The 23516-nt window shown below is 33.8% G+C and overlaps 1 protein-coding gene across 2 annotated transcripts in view; it reads left to right on the forward strand.

Annotated features, from left to right (window-relative positions):
* Window positions 1-23516, forward strand: part of SASS6 (SAS-6 centriolar assembly protein) — a 39466-nt gene that overhangs the window by 1345 nt on the left and 14605 nt on the right. For both annotated transcript variants that reach the window (XR_006734104.1, XM_045547448.1), the window contains exons 2-13: window positions 3996-4056; window positions 6379-6458; window positions 6881-6985; window positions 8085-8256; window positions 8899-8964; window positions 9819-9938; window positions 18489-18680; window positions 20819-21013; window positions 21121-21210; window positions 21284-21463; window positions 21828-21909; window positions 22588-22724. Coding sequence is in view for 1 of the 2 variants with exons in the window: in XM_045547448.1 (XP_045403404.1) it covers window positions 3996-4056; window positions 6379-6458; window positions 6881-6985; window positions 8085-8256; window positions 8899-8964; window positions 9819-9938; window positions 18489-18680; window positions 20819-21013; window positions 21121-21210; window positions 21284-21463; window positions 21828-21909; window positions 22588-22724 (1480 nt within the window). In the remaining variant the exon portion in view is untranslated. The remainder of the gene's footprint in view (window positions 1-3995; window positions 4057-6378; window positions 6459-6880; window positions 6986-8084; window positions 8257-8898; window positions 8965-9818; window positions 9939-18488; window positions 18681-20818; window positions 21014-21120; window positions 21211-21283; window positions 21464-21827; window positions 21910-22587; window positions 22725-23516) is intronic.

Below are 23516 nucleotides of genomic sequence, written 5' to 3' on the forward strand. Positions count from 1 at the left end.
GCAAGGAGATGGTACCAAAATCAGCAGCTGTATTTAGAAATCTGTATGTTATTCAGTTTGGTCATTCTTTTGTGCTGTCCAGTATGGTAGCCACTAGCCACATGTGGTTATTGGATATTTGAAATGGGACTAATTGGAACTGATGTGCTATAAGTGTAAAATGCACATTGGATTTTGAAGACTTCTTATGAAAAAAAAAGAATATAAAAATCTCAATTTTTATATTATGTGTTAAAAAGGCAATATTTTGGGTATATTTGATAAATAAAATATATTATTAAAATTAATTTTACCTGCTTTTTAAAATTTTTTTAATGTGGCTTCTAGAAAATTTAAAATTACATACATGGCTCACATTTGTGGCCTCCGTTGTATCTCTATTGGGTAACACCGTTCTAGAATGAACAGTGGGGGCCATCACTTCTGATTCCAGTATTGAAACGCCTAGCTTTTCCCCATCTCATTACATTGTCATCACAGTTAATCTTAAAACACAATTTCAACCTTTTCCTTCCTCTTCTTTAGAAACCTTTCGTAGATTCCTATCACCTATAGCAGGGGTCAGTAAACTAGAGCTCATGGGTCAAATGGCCCACTGTTTGTTTTTTGCAAATAAACTTTTATTGGAACATAGTCCTACTCATTTGTTTATGAATTGTTTGTGGCTGCTTTTGCATAATAAGGGCAGAGATGAGTAATTGTGACAGAGACCTTATGGCCTGCAAAGCGAAATATTTACTATTTACTGTCTGGTCTTTTACAGAATGATTTGCTGTACCTTACCTATAGGAAGAGCAACTCATACTCTTTAGTTGAGTATTCAAAGCCAGTTCAGTTCAACAAATACCTACTATGTACCAGAAACTGTCCTAGGTGCTGAGGATGTAAAACTTCCCCCAACCCTCAGCAAAAACCTATTATCATTCTGGCTCTCAAGCAATTCACGCTTTAATAGAGGAAATAAAAAGATTTTCCTCGGAGAGGAAAAGGTTAAGAGCATCGCACAGGTTAAGAGTTCAGGCTCTGGAACCAGATCACCTGGTTTTAAATCCCAGTTCTGCCACTTATTGACTGATCTTGTACCATTTACTTAACTTTTCTGTGTCTTATCTTTAAATTGATAACATTACCTACCTCATGGAATTATTATGAGAATGCAGTGAGTTAATACATATAAAGTGCTTAGCATAGTGCCTAGAGCATAGTAAGCATTCACTAGACTTTAGCTATTAATAAAGTGTAATTAATGCATAAAGTAATGGAAGTATACTAAAGTCATAGAGAAGGAAATTCACTTGAGGACAGTAGTGATGATAAAGGAACTGTGTCTGGAGAAAAGTAATGCAGAATTTTGAAACCTATGGTTTGACACCAACCTGATTTTTCAGTTTTGTTTCCTAAGCTCGTCTCTCAAATATACTAGTCACACAAGAATTCTTGTTATCTTCTGAATGTATCTGATACTCTCTCTATACCATATCTTTACTACTGTTGTTCCCTCCTCCTCAAATGCTTTTTCTTTCATAACCTTCAAGGTGTGTCTTAAATCGTTTCACTATAAGGACTCTTCAAAGTTGCTTGTTTAAATTAATTGCCTTTATTCATTTATTAGAGTGGTGTAGGTGAAAGATCTAAGTTCTGGTTTGAGCTCTGCAATGTGACCTTAGACAAGTATGTAACTCTGTGAGCCTCAGGTTCTTTCTTCGTAAAAGAGGTAATATTTATGTAACAAGACTATTGTTAAATAAGATGATATATGTAAAGTACCTGGCAGGTACTCAGTAGTGTAGGTGTTCAATGTTAGTAACCCTTCCCTCCGCTCTCTTGAAGCACTTAGTGCAATCAGAAGCAAATCCAGGGAAAAGTCATTTAATCTGATCTCAATTGGAGAACATGGACCGTGTTTATTTCTGTTTGTATCCCTAGCACCCACCACAGTACCTGGCTTAGCATAGCTTTTATTTGTTTGAATTGAGAGTTTAAGGTCACAGCTACTGGGCGGTAGAGGTGGGCTAGAATCTAGTTCTGCTAATGCCCAATGTTTAAGATACTTTTTATTTAAAAGAACACCTAGCAAAATCTAACTCACAGGGAGGATATTATGTAGATTTATCCATTGTTCTGCGTGTGACATTTATGAGATGAGAGATAACATCTTTTATTGAGTTTTTATTGATTTTATATTGCTCTTATGACATTAACCATTATAAGGGAAAAAATAAGATGTGTGATTTCAGATAGTATAGCCATTGAAAACTCATATTTTTCTATATTTCTAGAGGTGTTTTTGAAGTAAACTTGGGGAATAGGTTTAATTTGTGGACCTTTCTTTTTTCTCCTAACATTGAGTACATATAGGCATTTGGAATATATACAACAATATAATTAATATGATTGGTAAATTATCATAGTAATATAGCTAATAGAATTATGTAAAGAACACTTTATTAAATGGATGCTTCTTGAATTTTTTACAGATTTATGAAGTATGATAGGGCTTTTAAAACTGAAACACCATATAAAGTTAGGTATCCACTGCAGTATCATACCACTATGTCAGTATAAACAAGAAAATACTTCAAAAGATCAAAACCAAACATAATGGCATTGTAGTCCTTCACAAACCTGATTGAATTCACTTATCTTCCAAATTAGGAAATTGAGGAGTTTCTCCCTCAAGAAAGCTTTATTTAAGGGGAATTGGAGTAGGACTGTAATCTGTTTCACATACATTGCTCTAGATACTAGAAAAATAGAAACAACACATTCTCTTGTTTTTAAAATAGTTCTTCCTATCTTTGTGATGTAGACCAGTTCTTTTTGTTCCTTTTCAGGTAACAGATACAAGTTATGGTAACATTTAACCTCATCATTTGAACTAAGATTTAGCATCCAATCATGTTCAATAAGAAATTTAACTAAAATGACACATTTTAAACTAATATAAAATTATAGGTCAGAGTTAAAAAAATCTAAACAGTTGAATCTAGCCTTGGTCAATTATTTTTTCTATCAATACTCAGTTACTATGTCTGTACTCGTTACTTCTGTAGTAGGTAGTAAAGTGTGGAAAAGGTGTAAATCTTTAGAGTAATAGCTTAAAATTGAACAAATTCTGTTTGTTTACTTTTTTACCTGCACATCAAAGAACATTTTTAATTCTAGCAGAATAGTTTGAGAGCCATTTGTGCATAGATGTTTCTAAGTTTTCCTTGCATTTTCTGAATTATTTAGGTATTTTTGCTCACTTTGATTAATTGAGCAAAATTTATGAGCACCTTTACTTACATGCCTCTTTCCAATTCTTGATACTCTAAGATGCAGTATAGAATATGGAACACTGGTCTCTTCCTGTCAGAGCTTACAGTTACTCTAGGCTAAGATAGATAATAATAAACTTGTTGACAGTACTTCTGTGGATATGTTGCATAGAGAATATATTGAGCAAATTTAGTTTGTGGATCTGAAAAAACATTTTGTATATGCATAAGTGTAGGGACTATGTTATTTCCTTGATTTTAAACATTCTAAGCATTCCAACATTACTTAGTATTTTAAGTTTTTGAAATGGAATCTCTCATAAATCGATTTGGTCACTTGAAATGGCAATTTTTTTTTAATGTGAAAAGTTGTTACTAAATTGATGGTTTATGTTTCAATAGGTGTTATTTTAGAAGCAGGGCAGTAATATTATATACCAGGCTAGTACTAGGCATTCCACGTTGTTTATCGTTTATCTCATTTAATCCACACAACATCCCCATTTTACAGATGAGAAAAATTTAGCCTGAGATTAAAAACTGCTACATTACTTACTAGTGGAAAAATAAGAACTTAAATTTCAAATCCAGTGTGCTTTCCAAACATCTGTTAAGTTAGAGAACACCTGTGGAAAGTCTAGTAGCTTAAGACTGAAAACTTTAATTAATGCAAATGATAGTGATAACTCATTTCATGTCAATGTTTCTGATAGTTGGACATATCTTTTCATACAGGAGAGTAAGTGTTAGAGTGAGCATTGAACTACAATCAGTTTCTAATCCAGTTCACAGAAAGGTTGGTATTTATTTCTTTATTGAAATATAATTTCTGTACCTTATAGATAATTATTTTTGTTCTTTAAGAGTCTGAGATCTGGCTGGGCACAGTGGCTCACTTCTGTAATCCTAGCACTTTGGGAGGCTGAAGCTGGAGGATATTTTGAGGCCAGGAGTTCAATACCAGCCTGAGCACGAGCAAGACCCTGTCTTTACAAAAAATAGAAAAATTAGCTACTCATGGTGGTGCGTGCCTGTAGTCCCAGCTACTCAGGAGGCTGAGACAGGAGGATTGCTTGAGCTCAGGAGTTTGAGGTTGCAGTGAGCTATGATGATGCCACTGTACTCTAGCCAGGATGACAGAGTGAAACCTTGTCTCATCTCAAAAAAAAAAAAAAAAAAGAATGTGGTTTTGTTACACTCATCTTGCTTTATAATTTTGGTCCATTTTGTAACTTGCAAATCTAGGGTGGTGGAATCTACTGAGACAACAACTAAAAGATAATTATACCATATATTTCCAAAGCATACAAGAAGAATTTGGGGTGACAGTCTCCTTAGGTTTGCCCAGTGTACTTAAAAGTTGCTTGAGGAGCTGGGTGTGGTGGCTCTCATCTGTAATCCCAGCTATTTGGGAGTCTGAGGCAGGAGGATCACTTGAAGTCAGGAGTTCAAAACCAGCTTGGTTTTGCAAGATCCTATCTCAAAAAAAGTTGCTGGAATATACACGTATATTGCTGCCTTATAAAATTGGCATTTCTTGGTGTAAATATGAGAACAGAATAAATTGGAGTACTGCAAGGAGATTTTCTTGAATGTTTTACTTTACCTTTTGAAGAGAGGCATTTAAAGCATTAGTCCCATATGATCTTCAAAAGTATGAGTCATTAACAGAACTAAGGATGTAGAATAGAGGGCTAAGAAATACAGCGTCTGTTTTCTCTGTATCATAGCTTTCCATGGGACCTAGCTGTAGTAGTAGCTTTAGTTTTTTGGTTTTTTTTTTTATTCTTTTTTTTGAGACAGAGTCTCACTCTGTTGCCTGGCTAGAGTGCTGTGGCGTCAGCCTAGCTCACAGCAACCTCAAACTCCTGGGTTCAAGCAATCCTTCTGCCTCAGCCTCCCAAGTAGCTGGGACTACAGGCATGTGCCACCATGCCTGGCTAATTTTTTTCCATATATATTTTTAGCTGTCCAGATCCTTTCTTTCTATTTTTAGTAGAGATGGGGGTCTCGCTCTTGCTCAGGCTGGTCTCGAACTCCTGACCTTGAGCGATCCTCCCACCTCAGCCTCCCAGAGTGCTAGTATTACAGGCGTGAGCCATCGTGCCCAGCCGCTTTAGTTTTTTTAATAGCATCCTTGGGTGAATTTCAGGAAGTACTTAAAAAGAAGCTGCACAAGAACAAGGCATTCTGAGGCAGAGCAAATACCCAGATTGCTAAAATTTCTCCAGTTAGAGATTATATATCAGACTTCTTACATGTTATTGCTTATGCCTGCTGTACCTCTTCATTTTCTAGCTGTACTCATAAGTGGTTTAGATTTTTTTAGGACCTTAGCAGTTCCTCAGTAGCAATGAGTAGATTTTAATTCATGCTTATTCTTAATCTGAATGCTTAGTTCTTTATTAGTCTTATGTCATCTTGTAGCTCTACCCTGTTTTCCTTGCACCAGTGTTCTCTAAAGTGCATAATTTTGGTGTACTTTTTGCCAGTTTTAGCTGCTATGATGATCTGCCACGCTATAAATTGAACTACCTGGAAACTAGTTTTTTATGAAAGGTACCCCCTTCACTGGAGACTGAAAACAGACGGGATTCCTTATCAGTGGCCACCTGGAGTAAGAGAGAATAGGCTCTTCAGAAGCAGTGCTGGCAACCTGTCACCTGACACCCCTGTCCTCTGCCAGACAGACAAAAGCTCCTTTTCCCTGGGTGGATTGTCAGTTCTGCTGATATATTTGCCACTTTTGAAATGCCAAACCAATTAACTTGAGGGAAACTGAAAATATAATTGAGTGGTGCTATGTTCATACATAAAGAATATTTTTGTCATTGTGTCAGCAAGGGGCTGGGTCTAAATTTTCTTAAGCCTTCAACTCTTAGCATTTAATTAACTTCTACAGACCTCCATGTGGCTCTCAAGGAGCAGAATATCTACCCCCACGTAAGATTCTAGCTCTCTAAAGACTAATAAAAAACCAGCAGCATCAGAACACAAAGCTATCTGAAGTATAACTGATACATTGATGTTATTGGTTCATTTTACTTCCAAGAAGAAAGAAATTACTCTAAAAGCCACATCTGCTGAAAACGTTAAAAAACAACAAACTTTCTTTTAGGACTTAGTTATCCGTCTGACTGATGACATGGATCCATTTTTTCTATATAACCTTGTTATATCTGAGGAAGATTTTCAAAGGTAACTAATTGTTTTTCTCATCTTATATTTAATCTAGGAATAAGTAAGTTTCCAAGTTTTATGAATATATTGGCACTGTTCTCTTTGAAGCACATACCTGTTAGGAACATATAGTTATTTTGAGAATATTTGTCTATTTGTACTGTAATTATTGAGGGTATTTTTGAAAATAAATATCTCTTGGATTATCAGAATTCTGCTTAAAACAACTCAGAAATTTGGAGCTTTAGCTAAACTTATTGACCTTTTTCCTCTCATTGCATAAGTTTTATAAAAATCAAAGCTCCCTAGCTTAGTTCTTGATTATGATAGATGTTCAGTGAATAAAAAAAGAATCTTTCAGAGTGTTAATTATAATTAAAGATAATTAAATTTAAAGTAATTACATTTTTAAAAAATTTCTTTCCCTGTCTTTTATATAGTTTAAAATTCCAGCAAGGTCTTCTGGTAGACTTCTTAGCTTTCCCACAAAAATTTATAGATCTCCTTCAGCAGTGTACTCAAGAACACACCAAAGAAATTCCAAGGTAAGTCCCATAAGAACACTACCTTATTAAACTTCTTTCAAGACATATTTTTCAAAAGACAAGTTGATGGCAAAATATTTTCCATGTATTATAAGTACACCTGTTTATTTTTAAAACTGGAATTAGGACTTCATTAAATCTCAAACTTTAAGGAATCTTGATTAAAATCAGAAATACTTACCTCTTGATTTTCATGTTTTGACATAGCCACTAAAGTTATTTGAAATATTTAACACATCAAGTATCTGTTTTTAAAATGATCTGGGAAAAGGAGAAGAATAACATTTTGTGTGTGTGTGTGTGTGTGTGTGTGTGTGTGTGTGTGTGTGTGTGTGGTGCCTTATCCTGTCATTGTAAAGTTTGCTATCAACTTTTATTTATTGGTTTCCTGATTGTTGTTGAATCAATTATTTCATTAGGAACTACAAAATGATGCTTTTCTAAGCTGGCTGTGGTGGCAGTGCGTGCTTGTAATCCCAGCTACATGGGATGCTGAGGCAGGAGGATCCCTTGAGCCCAGGAGTTCGAGGCTGCAGTGAGCTATGATGGTGCCACTGCACTCCAGCCTCAGTGACAGAGTGAGCCCCTGTCTCTAAATAAATAAAAATAAGGAAATAATAAAATAAACTTTTAAAAATATGCTTTTCCAAATCTATCACTTTCCATATTTATTTAAGCACAATTCTTCCATAAAGAACTTTCCTTCATCAATTGGGGCTATTTGATTACTCTGAAAAGTCATGTAGGAAAGGATAAATGCTTAATTTTGCTTTTAAATTGTCAATTTCTAGAGTTAAGCTGGTACTCCAGTTACTTCTGTGGTGTTCAATGAGTTTTTGTTTTTAATTTTTGCTTTCTTTCTCATTTGTCTCTTATTATGAACTGATGGACTTTTATATATTTACTGTGTTTCAATCAATCTTTTTTCTGTTTTTTGCCCAATTTATCTTGTCTTTTACCATTGGGAGTCCTTTCATATTGGCTCCTATGTTTTCAATATGTGCCCTTTCCTGATTTTTCTAAGTAGTGGAGCTTATGATTCAATGAGAGAGTTTCACAATTTCATAAATGTGTTATAATGCAACATTTCTTTTCAAAGGTTTTTACTACAGTTAGTTTCTCCAGCAGCTATTTTGGATAACTCACCTGTATTTTTAAATGTGGTAGAAACAAATCCTTTTAAGCATCTCACACACCTCTCACTAAAAGTTTTACCTGGAAATGATGTGGAGATAAAGAAATTTCTAGCAGGCTGTTTGAAATGTAGCAAGGTAAGATTTAAATTTAAGTTATTTTTTTAAAATAAGTAACAAATGTCTTTACTACATCACTAAAGAGCTATATTGCCATAAGTTTTTGTTTTCTAAATAAAGTTTTATAACATGTAATGAATTTATTTTATTGTTTTTCATTTAGTTAAGGTATAACAAGGAGAGAATTGGAGCAGGAATTAAGAAACTCAGGTCCCAGAGTTGTTACTAATTTTCTGTGACTTTAGGCGGGTCACTTAAACTCTTGTATCATGGTTTTATCAACTGGTAGATATGTATGGAAATATCTACCCTGTCTAGCCTATCTTAAATGACATAAAATATATGAAAGTGTTTTGAAAATTACAAAGTGCTGTGTAAGGTATATGGCACAAGGAAACAACATAGAGATGCTGCTTAAGAGTTTTTAGAAAGTCTATTTAGTCAAATGATCGGGGCATCTCAAACTTTAATGGTGCACGGGTTATCTGGGGATCTTCTTAAAAATGCAAATTCTGATTTAGAAGATCTGAGATGGAGCCTGAGATTCTGCATTTCTAACAAGCTTCCAGGATGATGCTGACGCTCTATCTTGGTACACTTTGAGTAGCATGGCTACAGATGATTAAATTGTAAATTGCAGTTTATTATTTTTATAAATAGGAAGAAAAATTATCATTGACACAATCACTAGATGATGTTACTAGGCAACTGAACTTCACGCAAAAGGTAATTCATATTTCATTTTTTTTTAACTCATCCAGACATTGGCTCTGACTTCTTGACTCAATTCCAAGCTTTGGTGTAATTTTCTTTAAAAACATGCCACCACTGAATTTCCTCTCCTTTTTACCACCCTTTACCTGCCAGTTAATTATCTTAATCTGATGCTTTTTCTTTTATTAATAGATATTTTATTCCACCCAAACATTTCTGTTATCTTCGATCTATGAAATATTCCCTCTTGAGTCTTCAGTAAATAAGATAATGTATAGTGTCAGTCATATATTAGTTCTCTACTCTCCTTTTACTCACCTCATTCCTCCAGCCTAAAATGGCTTTTCGTTTCCTGTCTTCTAAACCTTTCCCTTCCGTCTTTTATATTTAGAATTAATTCTTCTGATAGGCTTAGCATCATTTCAGTCATAGCTACCATATTTCTGCCCTTAGACCTTGAAATTGCAGGCCAAAGTATCTGATAAGCTGCATGGCTTCAGACAAAAATATCCCTGCACAACATGGCCCTTTTGGGGACTTTGTTACTTACTGGGTTTTATGTATAATAAGTGAACTACTCTTGATAACTGACTTAATTATTTCTTAATGCCAGAGGAGAGGATTTGGTGGTGAAGAGCCAGATTTAACTAAAAGCTTAAAGATGGTTAAGCTTCACCTAAGATTGGTTTTATTCTAATCTTGATTTTCTCAGATTCAAAAATCTGTGTAAGAAAAGGCTTCGAGTATGTCCTGAAGAGCTGTAATTTTGTTTTCTTTAATAGTCTTGTAAATATTGCTATGTTATAATCAGAAGTATAACATATTCAGGAGACTATCTTAATATTTTATATTGAACTCTGTTATAGACATTATCAGAAAAAATCCAAGAATTAGATAAGTTACGGAACGAATGGGCATCACACACAGCAGCATTGACAAATAAGCACTCTCAGGAACTAACAAATGAGAAGGAAAAAGCCTTGCAGGTAAGAACATTAAAGGAAACTGAAAATATTTTTTATTACGGTTGGCCATTTTGTTAATTATAAAAGTGATATATTTCTGCTTTAAATTTTTCAAACATTACAGAAGTATATAAAATAAAAATTGAAAGTCTTTCTTTCAAAGTCTAACTACTGAGAGATAATCTATAAACATTTTTATTATTTTTTTAACTTTTCTACATGTTCAACCTAGAAACATGTAGACAGAGAAACTTTTGTAGATTGTACTAGAGAAACTTCTCTAATAACAAACTATAGAAACAATCCCTGAAAGTATAGTCTTTGAATAAACATTTTCATGTGTGTTTTTCAGATTTTTCTCTATATGTAAATCATATGCAATTTATAATATTTGTTTATAAACTTATATAATCACAAATGTATATCATTTAAATTATATAATTTCATAGGCATATATGTACACAAATAGTGGGTTTTGGTTTTGTTCTATACTAGTGGGGTCTTACTGGATATATTGATTGTAACTTTTGTTTCACTTAACATGACATCATAGATATCATTCTGTATCAGTTCAGATATTTCTTTTTAGTGGCTGCGTAGTATTCATTGTTTGGATGTAACTAAATTATTTAAGTACTTACCCAAAATTTTGGTTATTGCAAACAATACTGCAATGAATGTTCTTTGTTTCTAGAAGTGAAATTGCAATGTATCCGTATAAAATATTGATGGATACTACACAGTTTCTGCCCCAAAAGGTTGAATCAAATGGAATCCAATCCCAAAGATATTGTGTGAGGATACTTATATCCCCATGTTCTTGACATTATTATTAACCTTTTTAATATTTGCCACCTGAGAGTAGTACTTGTTTTAAGGTAGTACTTGTTTTTAAGTACTTGTACTAGTACTTGTTTCTAAGTACTTAAGGTAGTACTTGTTTTAATTTATATTGCTTTTATTTTTAGTGAAAATAAACATTTTTTAATATGACTTTTGACCATTTTTGTTTCTTCTCTGGATTACTTTTTAATATTTTTTGCTCCTTTCTGTGTCATCGTTTCCTACTGCTTTGTAGTATGGATTTTACCTTTTATATTATAGCTTCTTTAATATTAAATTTTATTTTTTTATGTATTTTATTAGATTTTTGCTCTTACGGGTACAGCATGATGATTTTTTTATGTGTAGCTTCACCCAAATTATGATTCAGAAAATCTGAACACCTCTATAGGTTCCGTTGTGCACCTTCCCTTATCCATATAATATTCCCACAGGAGGTTATTATACTTCTTCTATCTTTTATCATCATTGATTAGTTTTGCCTGGTTTTGAATTTTGTTTCAGTGGAATCACACAATGTGTGTTTGTTTGTATGTAGCTTCTTTCACTCAGCATATTTCTGAGATCCAATTATGTTCTAGTGTGTTTCTTATTGTTGTGTAGTATCCTATTATACCATATACCATATACCATAATTTATCTATTTTCCTGTCAGTGGGCATTTGAGTTATTTCTGTTATTTTGCTATTATTAATTGAATTTCCATGAACATTCTTGTACATGTTTACTTGTGGACACATGCACTCACTTTTCTTGGGTATATGTTAGAATTAGGGTGGATTCTAGTGTAGGTGTATGTTTAGCTTTAGTAGAAACCACTGAATAGTTTCCCAAAGTATGTATACAAGTTTACACTGCCATTCTGTGGGTGTGTAATAGTATCTCATAATAATGAATACTTTTTCATATACATATTGATCACTTGAATATTCTCTTGCGTAGTACCCATTCAAGTTGTTAGACCATGTTTAAATTGGCCTATTTTTTCTCATTGATTTGTAGGGTTTATTTATATATTGTAGATGTGAGTCCTTTTTCAGATATGCACATTGGGAATATTTTCTCTATGTCTATGGCTTGCCTTCTCATTTCTTAATGGTATAAAATAAGGATATTACACCTTATCTATCATGTGTATTATAAACATTTTTCTCAGCCTACCATTTGCCATTTGCCAGTGTCTTTTGCCATACATACCACTATTTACTTGAATGTCATCAAATCTGTCAGTCATTGCCTTAATGGTTTAAGGTTTCATTTTGTGTATGGAAAGCTTTTGCCACTCCAATGTTATGAAATATATTCTCTAATACTCTAGTTACTTTTGTAATTTTCTTGCTATGTTTAGCTCTTTAATCTATGTGGAATATATTTTTGTAGAGTACCATATAAGGTAGATATTTTTGGACATTTAGTCCTTTGTTCCAATACCATATTCCCCCAAAGATTTAAAATACTATCTTTATTATATACTAAATTCCTTTATGTACTTGGGTTCCTCTGGACTGTTGTTAAGAACTGATTATCTTTAGAGTTTCCTCATTCAGTGGAGAGATATATCTCTTCATTTATTCAGGTTGTATTTCTTTTTTTTTTTTTTTTTTGAGACAGAGTCTCACTCTGTTGCCCGGGCTAGAGTGCCATGGCGTCAGCCTAGCTCACAGCAACCTCAAACTCCTGGGCTCAAGCAATCCTCCTGCCTCAGCCTCCCGAGTAACTGGGACTACAGGCATGCGCCACCATGCCCGGCTCATTTTTTCTGTATATTTTTAGTTGGCCAGATAATTTCTTTCTATTTTTAGTAGAGATGGGGTCTCGCTCTTGCTCAGGCTGATCTCGAACTCCTGAGCTCAAACGATCCACCCGCCTTGGCCTCCCAAGGATTACAGGCGTGAGCCACTACGCCGGCCTAGGTTGTATTTCTTTAAAATAGGCTTATTTACTCTTTATTTCTCTCCCTGCCTCCTCCCCTTCTTTCTTTTTCTATTACGGTTTTGTTAAACAATGTTTTGTGTAGGGATTTTACAGATGTTTGCTCTATGAATGGGACAGACCATCCACTCCTCTGCCTCCACCACTGTGGTTAAATTTATAATTGTTTGTTGCAAGTGTATATTAATATCATACCTATTCATATTACTAAATTTACATATTATTTCTAATTGTGTTGTAGTTTTCTTAGGTTTTCCAAGTAGATATATAAGACATAAAAATAGTAATTGGTCTCTTCCTAAGAATTGTGTCCTTTTTGTCTCTTGTACAGAAAAATGTTGAATAATAGTGGATCTTTATTTTGTTCCAGTCTTTTTTGGTAAATGACTAAAATATCTCATCATTAGGTATGATGTTTTCTCTGCATTTGAGAGAGAAAGTTTTCTGTTCATTGCTTCCTGAGAATTTTTTTTTTTTTTTTGAAGACAGAGTCTCGCTCTTTTGCCCAGGCTACAGTGCCGTGGCGTCAGCCTAGCTCACAGCAACCTCAAACTCCTGGGCTCAAGCAATCCTTCTGCCTCAGCCTCCTGAGTCACTAGAACTACAGGCATGCGCCACCATGCCTGGCTAATTTTTTCTATATATTTTTAGTTGTCCAAATAGTTTCTTTCTATTTTTTTAGCAGAGACGGGGTCTCGCTCTTGCTCAGGCTGGTCTTGAACTCCTGACCTTGAGTGATCCTCCTGCCTCGGCCTCCCAGAGTGCTAGGATTACAAGAATGAGCCACCACGCCCGACCTTCCTGAGAATTTTAATCCAAAGAATGCTAAGTCAGATGAGATGATTTTGGGGGGAGCTAACCAAATAATGAAATCATTTTTCGTCTTTTAATAGTGTAATAGATTATAACAATAGATTTCCAGATATGGAATCATCTTTGAAGTCATAAAATAATACTTAAATAGTCATGGGGATTTTTAATATACTATTGGATCAATTTGCTAATATTTAATTTAGGATGTTTGTGTTTATATTCACAAGTGACATTGGTCTAAGATTGCCCTTGCTCCTTATCTTAGTCTGCTTATTACAATTATGGGTTATAGAATTATACTAGCCTTGAGATGAATGAAAACATTCTGAAACAGTGCAATAACAAGGAATTATCTATTCTTTGAAGGCCTGATGCAATTAGGCTTTTAACACCATTTGGATCTGACACCTGTTTGAGGTATTGTCTTTAAGTTCTTTTACCATTTCTTCCATGGTTATTGATCTGTTTGAATTTTCAGTTTTTTCTTGAGTTTTGTTAATTTACATTTCCTTAGAAAGCTATGTATTTCATTGTAGAGACTAAAGCAACTCCATCTTGGATGCTAATCTACTATGTTAACTTCTGATTAACCTCTGTTCTTGGAATGCCTCTAGATCTCTACTTTATCTACTGTTACTATAAATCCTGCCCTTAGACTAGAACAACCTTGACCATACATCCTGCCCTTAGACAGATTCACATAGCATTCTTTCCTCTCCATGAGAGGGTTGACTTCAATTGTCCTACCCATCCCATCCCTATGGTGTATGCTCCTGGGTCTGGGATCTACCATCTTGTCTTTCCTCCGCCAGAGACACAGCTTCTGTTCGTAAGTACCTATTAAATGTTTCTTTCTGAGAAATGAATATGTCAGCCTTTTTCTCTGGCCTCTCTGCTTCCTTGGACTTTGGGGAAGGTTTGCCTTTGTCTGTTTATTTATTATTTATTTTTGAGACAGTGTCTCACTCTGTCACCCAGGCTAGAGTTCAGTGGTGTCAGCCTAGCTCACAGCAACCTCTAACTTCTGGGCTCAAGCGATCCTCCTGCCTCACCTTCCTGAGTTGCTGGGAGTATAGACATGTATCATCGCACCCGGCTAATTTTTCTATTTTTAGTGGAGATAGGAACTTGCTCTTGTTCAGGCTTGTTTTGAACTCCTGGCCTAAAGGGATCCTCCCACCTTGGCCTCCCAAAGTGCTAGGATTACAGGCATGAGCCACCATTCCTGGCGTGTTTGTTTATTTTTTAAGGTTTTTAAAAAGATTTTTGAGACGAGGTTTTGCTGTGTTGCCCAGGTTAGACGTGAAGTCCATATCTCAAGCAATCCTCCCACTTCAGCCTCCCAAGTGGCTGGGACTATAGGTGCATGCCATTGTGCCCAGCTATCATCTATGTATTTAAATGTATTAATGCAATGTTATATATACTGTCTTATGGTTTTTTAAATCTCCATGTCATTTCTCATATGTTCTTAATTTTTTTTGTCTTTTTCATGAGACTAGATGGTTTGTCTATTTTTTAGTGTCCTTGAAGAACCAGTTTTTTATTTCATTAGTTTTGTACTCTCCTCGCCCCCCCCATTTTATTCATTTCTGTTATTTACTACCTTTTTGGAGGCTTGATTTTCAAGCAAGTTAGATACTAAAAGTACCTTTCTAAATGCATTTGTTTAAAACTCCAAAGTGACTGAAAGATTTGTTTGTGTTCCCTATTGCATTTTCCTTTTGGGTTTTTGTTTGTTTGTTTGTTTAGACACAGCCTCTCACTCTGTCCCTCAGACTGGAGTGTGCAGTGATGTAATCATAGCTCACTATCGCCTCCCAACTCCTGAGTTCATCTATCCTCCTGCTTCAGCCTCTCGAGTAGCTGGGACCACAGTCATGCAGCACCACACCCCGCTAATTTTTAAATTTTTTTGTAGAGACAGGGTTTTGCTCTGTTGCCCAGGCTGGTCTCAAACTCCTGTCCTCAGCAATCTTCCTGCCTCAGCCTCCTGAGTAGCTGGGATTATAGGTGTGAGCCATCATGCTCAGCCCTCATTGCATTTTCTTAGTAGGTTCCTCAAGCAGTCCTTTGGGACTTTAAAACCAGGCCAACACTTCTCTTCCTGCTGATAGATATTCCATAGGGTGGTAGTTCTAAAACTTTGGTGTGCATGAGAATCACCTGGAGGGCCCATTAAAATACAGGTTGCTGGGCCCTATCCCCAGAGTCTCTGTAGGTTTGAGGTAGAGTCCAAGAACTTGATTTTCTAATAGGTTCCCAGGTGATACTGATAACTCTGGTAACCACTGCCATAGAGTACTGTTTCCCAAATTAGACCAATTTCATGACTATGTATAGAAATCTGTCGAAGCAAACTGCCTCCCATTTTTGATGATTTCCATAAATGTCACAGGGAATGTAACGACTGTATTTCTACATTTGCCACTTCTCTACTCAAATGGACATTAAACCTGTGGTACCATCTTCAGGGCATTTGAAAAGTTTGGGCAAATTCAATGGCTACATATTTTTTCTTTATGTTTATACTTATTTTGCATGTTTTCATCATATCCCTACTTTTAAAAATATACTCAATAGTCTTAAATATTTCTGTATTGATTTCTCTTTTTTATAGCAGCTTCTTTTCTGTGAGAAAAGTTCTGGCAACAAGCAGAATCACCCATCTTCCTTTTATGTATTATTTTCTTGATCCTGACTTCTTTGTTTTATTCACTTTTCTTTTTCATAGAATTTTCTATTAGTCTTTATTTTCCAATTCTTAGCATTATAAATCCATCCCCAAAATATTTTTTTCATCTAATGTTCTTCTAAAACTACTGTGTGCTCTTTTGATTAAAACCTCTGTAGAATATTCTTTTGACAAATATTGCTTCCACCTCTACAAATTCTCCCTTTTCTGTTGGGCTTGATTATTTTGCTATAATTTTGAAACTATCGCTTCAAAAATTATTTTTGCTTTCAAAGTGGAAATATTTTCCTTATGTATTTATTCTAAAAATATTCAAATGATTCAGACATGAACAAAGTAGAAAATGCAAACTTTGTATCCTATCCCTCACACTTTCTTGTTTAAACAAAAATCCCTGGGATCCTAATAAATGCTAGCGTAAAACCAGTTCTTTATTTTCACTGCCTTTGGCCACCTCTGCCTTTAAGTGTCTTTATCATCTTTACCAGTTTGCTCTGTTTTTTTTTTTTCTTTGATTCCTTCTTCAGTGTGTTTTCCAAGATTTTTTCAATTTTATGTAGCCTTTTTTCTGTTCTCTTTCTTTTTGCCCCTCTCCGCTCTCCTTTCCAATTTTCCAAAAATGAAGGAATTTCTGAAGTAGTAATATAAAATTCCTAAAGCATTTTATGAGAGAGACACTCTCCTGTACTAGTGCTAAGAATTTTGAATGGGTATAACTTTTCTGGAATGCAGTTCTGGAACTTATATTAAGCTTTATGTGTGTTTATATTCTTTAACTTATAATTGATCATAGGGAAATAATATGAATTTTGGGTATATATATGTACAAAAATATTAATCATAGTTTTATTTTCAATTGTGAAAAATTAGAAAATGTCCATAATTGGGCAGGGGTTAAATGAATTATGGAGTAACCATGGAATGGAATGTTATGCAGCTATTAAAGTATTTACAAAGAGTTTTTTAAAGATGTAAGATGGTGTAAATGCTAAGGAAATAAAAATCATAATTAAATTGTATAAATAGCTTGATTTTAATTCATTAAATTTAAATATGTATATTGGGCCTGGCACGGTGGCTCACACCTGTAATCCTAACACTCTGGGAGGCCGAGGCGGGTGGATCACTCGAGGTCAGGAGTTCGAGACCAGCCTGAGTAAGAGCGAGACCCTGTCTCTACTAAAAATAGAAAGAAATTATCTGGCCAACTAAAAAATATACATAGAAAAAATTAGCCGGGCATGGTGGCGCATGTCTGTAGTCCCAGCTACTCGGGAGGCTGAGGCAGTAGGATCACTTAAGCCCAGGAGTTTGAGGTTGCTGTGAGCTAGGCTGATGCCACAGCACTCACTCTAGCCAGGGCAACAAAGTGACACTCTGTCTCAAAGAAATAAATAAATATGTATATTGTATGTGCATGTGGGATGTCAATATAAGTACATAAATGACTGGAAAGAAATATTCCTAAATATTAGGAGTAACTCCCTGGATGGGATTATGGGTTATTTGTGATTTCCCTTTGTGCCTTTAGGAGCATATTTAACTCTCTTTTTTCTTTTTATTTCAAAATATTAAGGAGGTACAAATGTTTTTGTTACATGGGTACACTATATAATTTTTTTCTTTTTATTTCAAAATATGTTTAACTTTCATAATCAGAAAAATAGACTATATTTAAAAGGTATTTAGGATTTGATATAGTGTTCATTAACAGAAATTATTAAGATAGGTTTGTGGTATGATTTAGACAGGCACTAGAGATTGCACAGTTACAATTATGTTCAAATTTTATTGTTGGTAAAATGTAACAACTAAATATGAGATTGCCCTAATGAACAACCTTGCTAATTTTACAATTTTAGGTATTTTTCTATTGTAAAACATATTAATGTATACATGTAACTGATTTTTACAACAAAAACTGAAAGTTCTGTATACCTGTTCATTTTTTTTAACACAAGTACATTCATACTATATATACTATTTTGCAGTTTGCTTTTTTTTACTTAATCATATGCCATTCTTCCCTTAACTTGATGACTGTTACTTTTAAACATATGTGGGTTCAGGAGAAGCAGAAGTGATGAACAAGATTGTCGTGGTAAATTTGCCTTTCTTGACCTTACTTTCTCTTTCATGAAATTCATAATTGAAAATAGACCCTTTTCAAAACAGAGACATCTAATAATTATAAAGAAGAAATTATAGTTTTTTCCAAAATACTCTTGTATTTGTATTTCTGATTTTTTTTCTTTGAATTTTGGTACTATGTTTTTATTATATAATAGGCACAGGTTCAATATCAACAGCAGCATGAACAACAGAAAAAAGATTTAGAGATCCTCCATCAACAAAACATCCACCAGCTACAAAACAGAGTGTCTGAGTTAGAAGCAGCTAATAAAGACCTAACTGAAAGAAAATATAAAGGAGACTCCACTATTAGAGAACTTAAAGGAAAACTTTCTGGTGTTGAAGAGGTATTGAATGTTGTGGGTTTTTCCCCCTCCAATTTAAAAGAATGCTTTAATTTGGTCACTTTACTTTAATTTGATTACTTTATTGCTTATGTGGGTGGTGGTCCTCTGGATGCTCTGCACAGCTCTCTTGTGGTGTTAGGGTAATCCATCCAGACAATGCAGAGAAAACTGAGAATCTGAAATTTGATAAACAGGCTAATTCAGAGCAGAACGGAGGTGAACTTGAATATTTTTAGTTAGAGTCTTAAGAAACAGCTTACTGGCACAGCTCTAGGATTCTTGAGTGTATTTTTAATGTTAATGTGGCATCTGTCTCTCATAGGGTGTCAGTGTTGACAGGGGTGGTTCTTTCAGCCAACTCAATGTATCACGCAATTATATGAAGTTTAGTGTCCAATAATAATAATGATAATAGTAACAGCAAAGATAATAGCTAATGCTTACTGAGCATTTGCTATGTGATAGGCATATATTGGCACATTTAATTGTTATCATAGTTCTTTAAGGTAAGTTCTATTATTGTCCCCATTTGATAGATGATGAAACTAAGGTACAGAGACATTAAATAACTTGCGTAAGGTCACATAGCCAATAAGTGGAAGCCAAGGATTAGAACCCATCTATTATTTGCCTGTCTTTTGTACTACCTTGGTCTCTCAGGCAACAAAGAAATTTTTAAAACTGTGCTATAATGACACAGTTGTTGATGCTTTGGCACTGATGATAGACTGTGTAGCATTATTATACATTATTGTCATATGAATTATCAGGAAATATATAGAGATTTTCAAAGTCTATCATATTTAAATAGAAAGATCACCAGTGTTTTCCAGTTCACAAGACTTTTCCACTTCCATTTTTCTAGTCCTGCTTAGAAACTCTAATGTCTGATCAATTTTATGTTCAGATCCTCATAGTGTTTTGCCCCAACAATGGACGTCTTCAGTTTTTCCTACTTACACTCTTCACATTGGTTAGTAAAACATTTCGGACTTCATGGTATATTGGTTGTCTAAAAGATTCATTATAATCCTGTGTGATTGCTTCTATCTCAGCCCTGAAACTGGCCAGTATATAGACAGTCTTCATTGTGTTGATTTTTGTATAATCTAATCAAAATATATCTTCCAAGATTTGCATAAGACTTACAAATAATGAGTCCTGGGAAGTTTTTTTACTTCTGAGTATTCATTACCTAACTTTCTTAAATTATATTCTTTAGCCATTACTGCCCTAAAAATAATAATTGCTATCATTTATTGAGTATTTACTATATGCCAACCAGTGTGCAAGGCAATTTAAGGATTTTTATGTAGATTAAATGAAATAATTTATTAAGTATTTGTTGTCATTTCTGTTGTACAAATGAGGGAACTGAGATTTAAGGAGATTAAGTAATTCTCAAGACCACAGAATTTAAATTCTGTTTGATTCTATGCTCCTAAAACCACTATAGGATAATACTGTAAAATTAATTTTTTAAATTTTTGTTAGGGACTAAAACTATCTAGGAATACTAACTGAACTGTGTGTATCAGCAACGTTTGGGTTAGTATTAGCTGATTGAGAAGTGATCTATTTTAGATTTTTTAACAATCTGTTTTTAATTAAAAGTTGTCATTTGTTTGTGCTTTAAAGAGTGAACCAAAAGGAAATTCAGAAATGTTGACATATTTATTGACATGGAAAAGTATTTGTAATATATTAGGTGAAGAAAATAGATTACAGACTGCACAGTATGAGTCTTTAAAAAAAATCTGTAGATAAAAGCAACAGAGAAAAATGTTTACTCTAGATTGTGGCTCTCATCCTTGGCTGTCCTTAGAATCAGTTGGGAAGACATCAGAAAATTCTTGTTACAAGTTTTTCAAAGTTGTAGTAATTTATTCACAAATCAGGATTGTTTTATATTCCCTTAATATGGTTGAATTAAATAGTAGTGTATTTTATAATTGTATTCTAAATCTATAAGTTACACATATCATAGAGAGACTTTCATGTTTTTTAAGAAACAATATGAATTAGAACTTTAAAATTATTAAAGACATTTTTGATATTTTAAAGATCTTAACTATAAATAACTAGACCAGCCAACTTCCCTTTTTCTTAATGTATAATTTCTTTCTTTCCCCATCTAGGAGTTGCAGCGAACTAAGCAAGAAGTCCTCTCTTTGCGAAGAGAGAATTCTACACTAGATGCTGAATGCCACGAGAAAGAAAAGCATATTAATCAGCTACAAACAAAAGTGGCAGTCTTAGAACAGGAAATCAAGGATAAGGACCAGCTTGTTTTAAGAACAAAAGAAGCATTTGATACAATCCAGGAACAGAAGGTCTACTTTTAAATTTTTCTAAACAAAGTGATCATATTTATAAATGATGCTCTTCCTAAATAAATACAAATGCCCTAATTATTCATGTTTTTAAAAATATATATCAGGTGGCCCTAGAAGAAAATGGGGAGAAAAATCAAGTACAGCTAGGAAAACTTGAAGCTACAATAAAATCATTATCAGCAGAACTTCTGAAGGTTTGTTTTTAAAATTTAGAATATTAATATTTCATCAGCTTATGTAGAGATATACATATGAGCTCTTTTACAGGCGAATGAAATTATCAAGAAGTTACAAGGGGATCTGAAAACTCTAATGGGTAAGTTGAAACTGAAGAATACAGTTACTATTCAGCAGGAAAAACTCTTGGCTGAGAAGGAGGAAAAATTACAAAAGGAGCAAAAGGAATTACAAGATGTTGGACAGTCTCTTCGAATTAAAGAGCAAGAGGTAGTTAATATTTTATATTTTGTATTGTTACTATTTTATTTCCTCAGATGTATTTTAAAAAATTTCTACTTTGTTATATTAGTGGCTTTGGCCTTTTCTTTTTTTAACAAAAAAACACTAGATTCAGCAGAAATTAATAACCTATTTCAGTTTGAAAAGTTAATTATCATGACTCAAATATCTTGATTTGCTCATATATCTGTACATATATACACACATAAATATTTTATTACAAAGTTGAGCTAATTCCTTTATTCTCATTTAATATTAGTATTTAATTATTTAATTAATAATAAATGCATTTCTTCAATTTTTATTTAATCTTTATTTTGCTTGACTTACTGTGAGGATTGGAATATTTCAGGTGTGCAAGTTACAAGAACAATTAGAAGCTACAGTTCAAAAACTTGAAGAAAGCAAACAGCTTTTAAAAAATAATGAAAAGTGTAAGTATGTTACATTTATATGTAAATGAGGTTTATAGTTTTCTTAACCTGAAAATTTTATTTGAATTTATAAAAGGTAAATCAAGATATTGCTACATATGAATAATTTATGCTTTCAATATGCTATCTTAATGTCTTTGCTGTAGTAAATTATATTAGTTGCTCAGTAAGATAGTTATCATCATTATGAAGAACACCATATTTCATGTGTTAGTAACCCAAAATTAAAACTATTTAATATGTTGAATATAATTTACTGTTTAAATTCTTCACTACTACTTTTTAAAAATTGCTGTTTACCTAATAGTAACAATATGAATTGTTTGAAACTAAAATATAAGATTAAGCTTCTAACATTTTTCTCAGTTTCTAGTACCTGGGTATCAGACATTAAGATTGTGAATTTTAAGTAAACTGTATCCTAGAAGTGAAAGCTTTCAAAAAGATGCTTGACCAGCAGAAATATGTGCTTCTGAAAATAATAGAAAAAGGAATCCTGTGTGGCAGTTGCTAAAATAAGAATCTTTAATTACAAACATTTAGGTGAACCTATATTGTTCTCCTGTGATGTAAGGTTGTTGTAAAATCTTATAATTTTAAAATCTTAATAAAATTGTTTAAAATGATTAAAAAAATAAAAACAGTTAAATTACCTTGACTTTTGCTCTTTTATTTAAGTAATCACATGGTTAAATAAAGAACTAAATGAAAATCAGCTAGTGAGAAAGCAAGATGTATTGGGACCTTCTACTACTCCACCTGCACATTCTAGCAGCAACACAATCAGAAGTGGGATTTCTCCTAACTTGAATGTGGTAAGATTAAAATAAGGTGTAAGTGGTCTTAGTGAATTTTCTGAAACAGAAGTATTCCCAGATTGTTAGGAAGTTTCCATGACTTAAGGTGTTGGTACCAGTACAGGCTGAAATCCTACAATTATTAGCACTGAAGTAAAGCTTAAGTTGCCCCTGAAGTGGCACAAAGGTGTACTTGCTTTTAACAAAGAGGCTGTGTTTCAAGGGCACACTTCTCCATAAAACTTTACTGGGTATAGAAATCATTCAGTACTAACTAAGGTAATGCCAAATATACTGAAAAACATTAAAACATACACATAATATATTTAGGAGACTTCAAGAAGAGAGAATTTAGAGTTTGGGCTCAAGGAACTATGATAGAAAAAGCCTAAACTGATTTCTGTCAGAAGGAGAGGAAAAGGAAAAAGAAATAGAAAAGCCCTGTGACCAAGGTTATCAGCTCTAGATTCTAGAAGAAACTGGTATGAGATGTAAGCTTTCTAGCTCCTAGGACCAGGTCTTTTACTTTTTCCTTGGAAGAAAAAAGGGAGAATAAGAAAAGTAGCACTTTACATTCGGAGATGTCCTGCTACTATCAGGTGGCTAGGCCTAGGTGCTGCTGCTAGGAGCTTGCCTAGTGCTCACAGATAGGCTTTGGGGCTCTCCTGTTGAACATAATAATTTCATAGAATATCAACATCAGACAAGGTCACTCTGTGACCATGATGGATCAGGACAAAACTAAGGCTACTCTATAATCATATCTGAACACAGACAAAAATATGAACATTTTTAAACTACAAAAATGGC

The sequence above is a fragment of the Lemur catta genome, chromosome 3, assembly GCF_020740605.2.
Source record: "Lemur catta isolate mLemCat1 chromosome 3, mLemCat1.pri, whole genome shotgun sequence".
NCBI lineage: Eukaryota > Metazoa > Chordata > Mammalia > Primates > Lemuridae > Lemur > Lemur catta.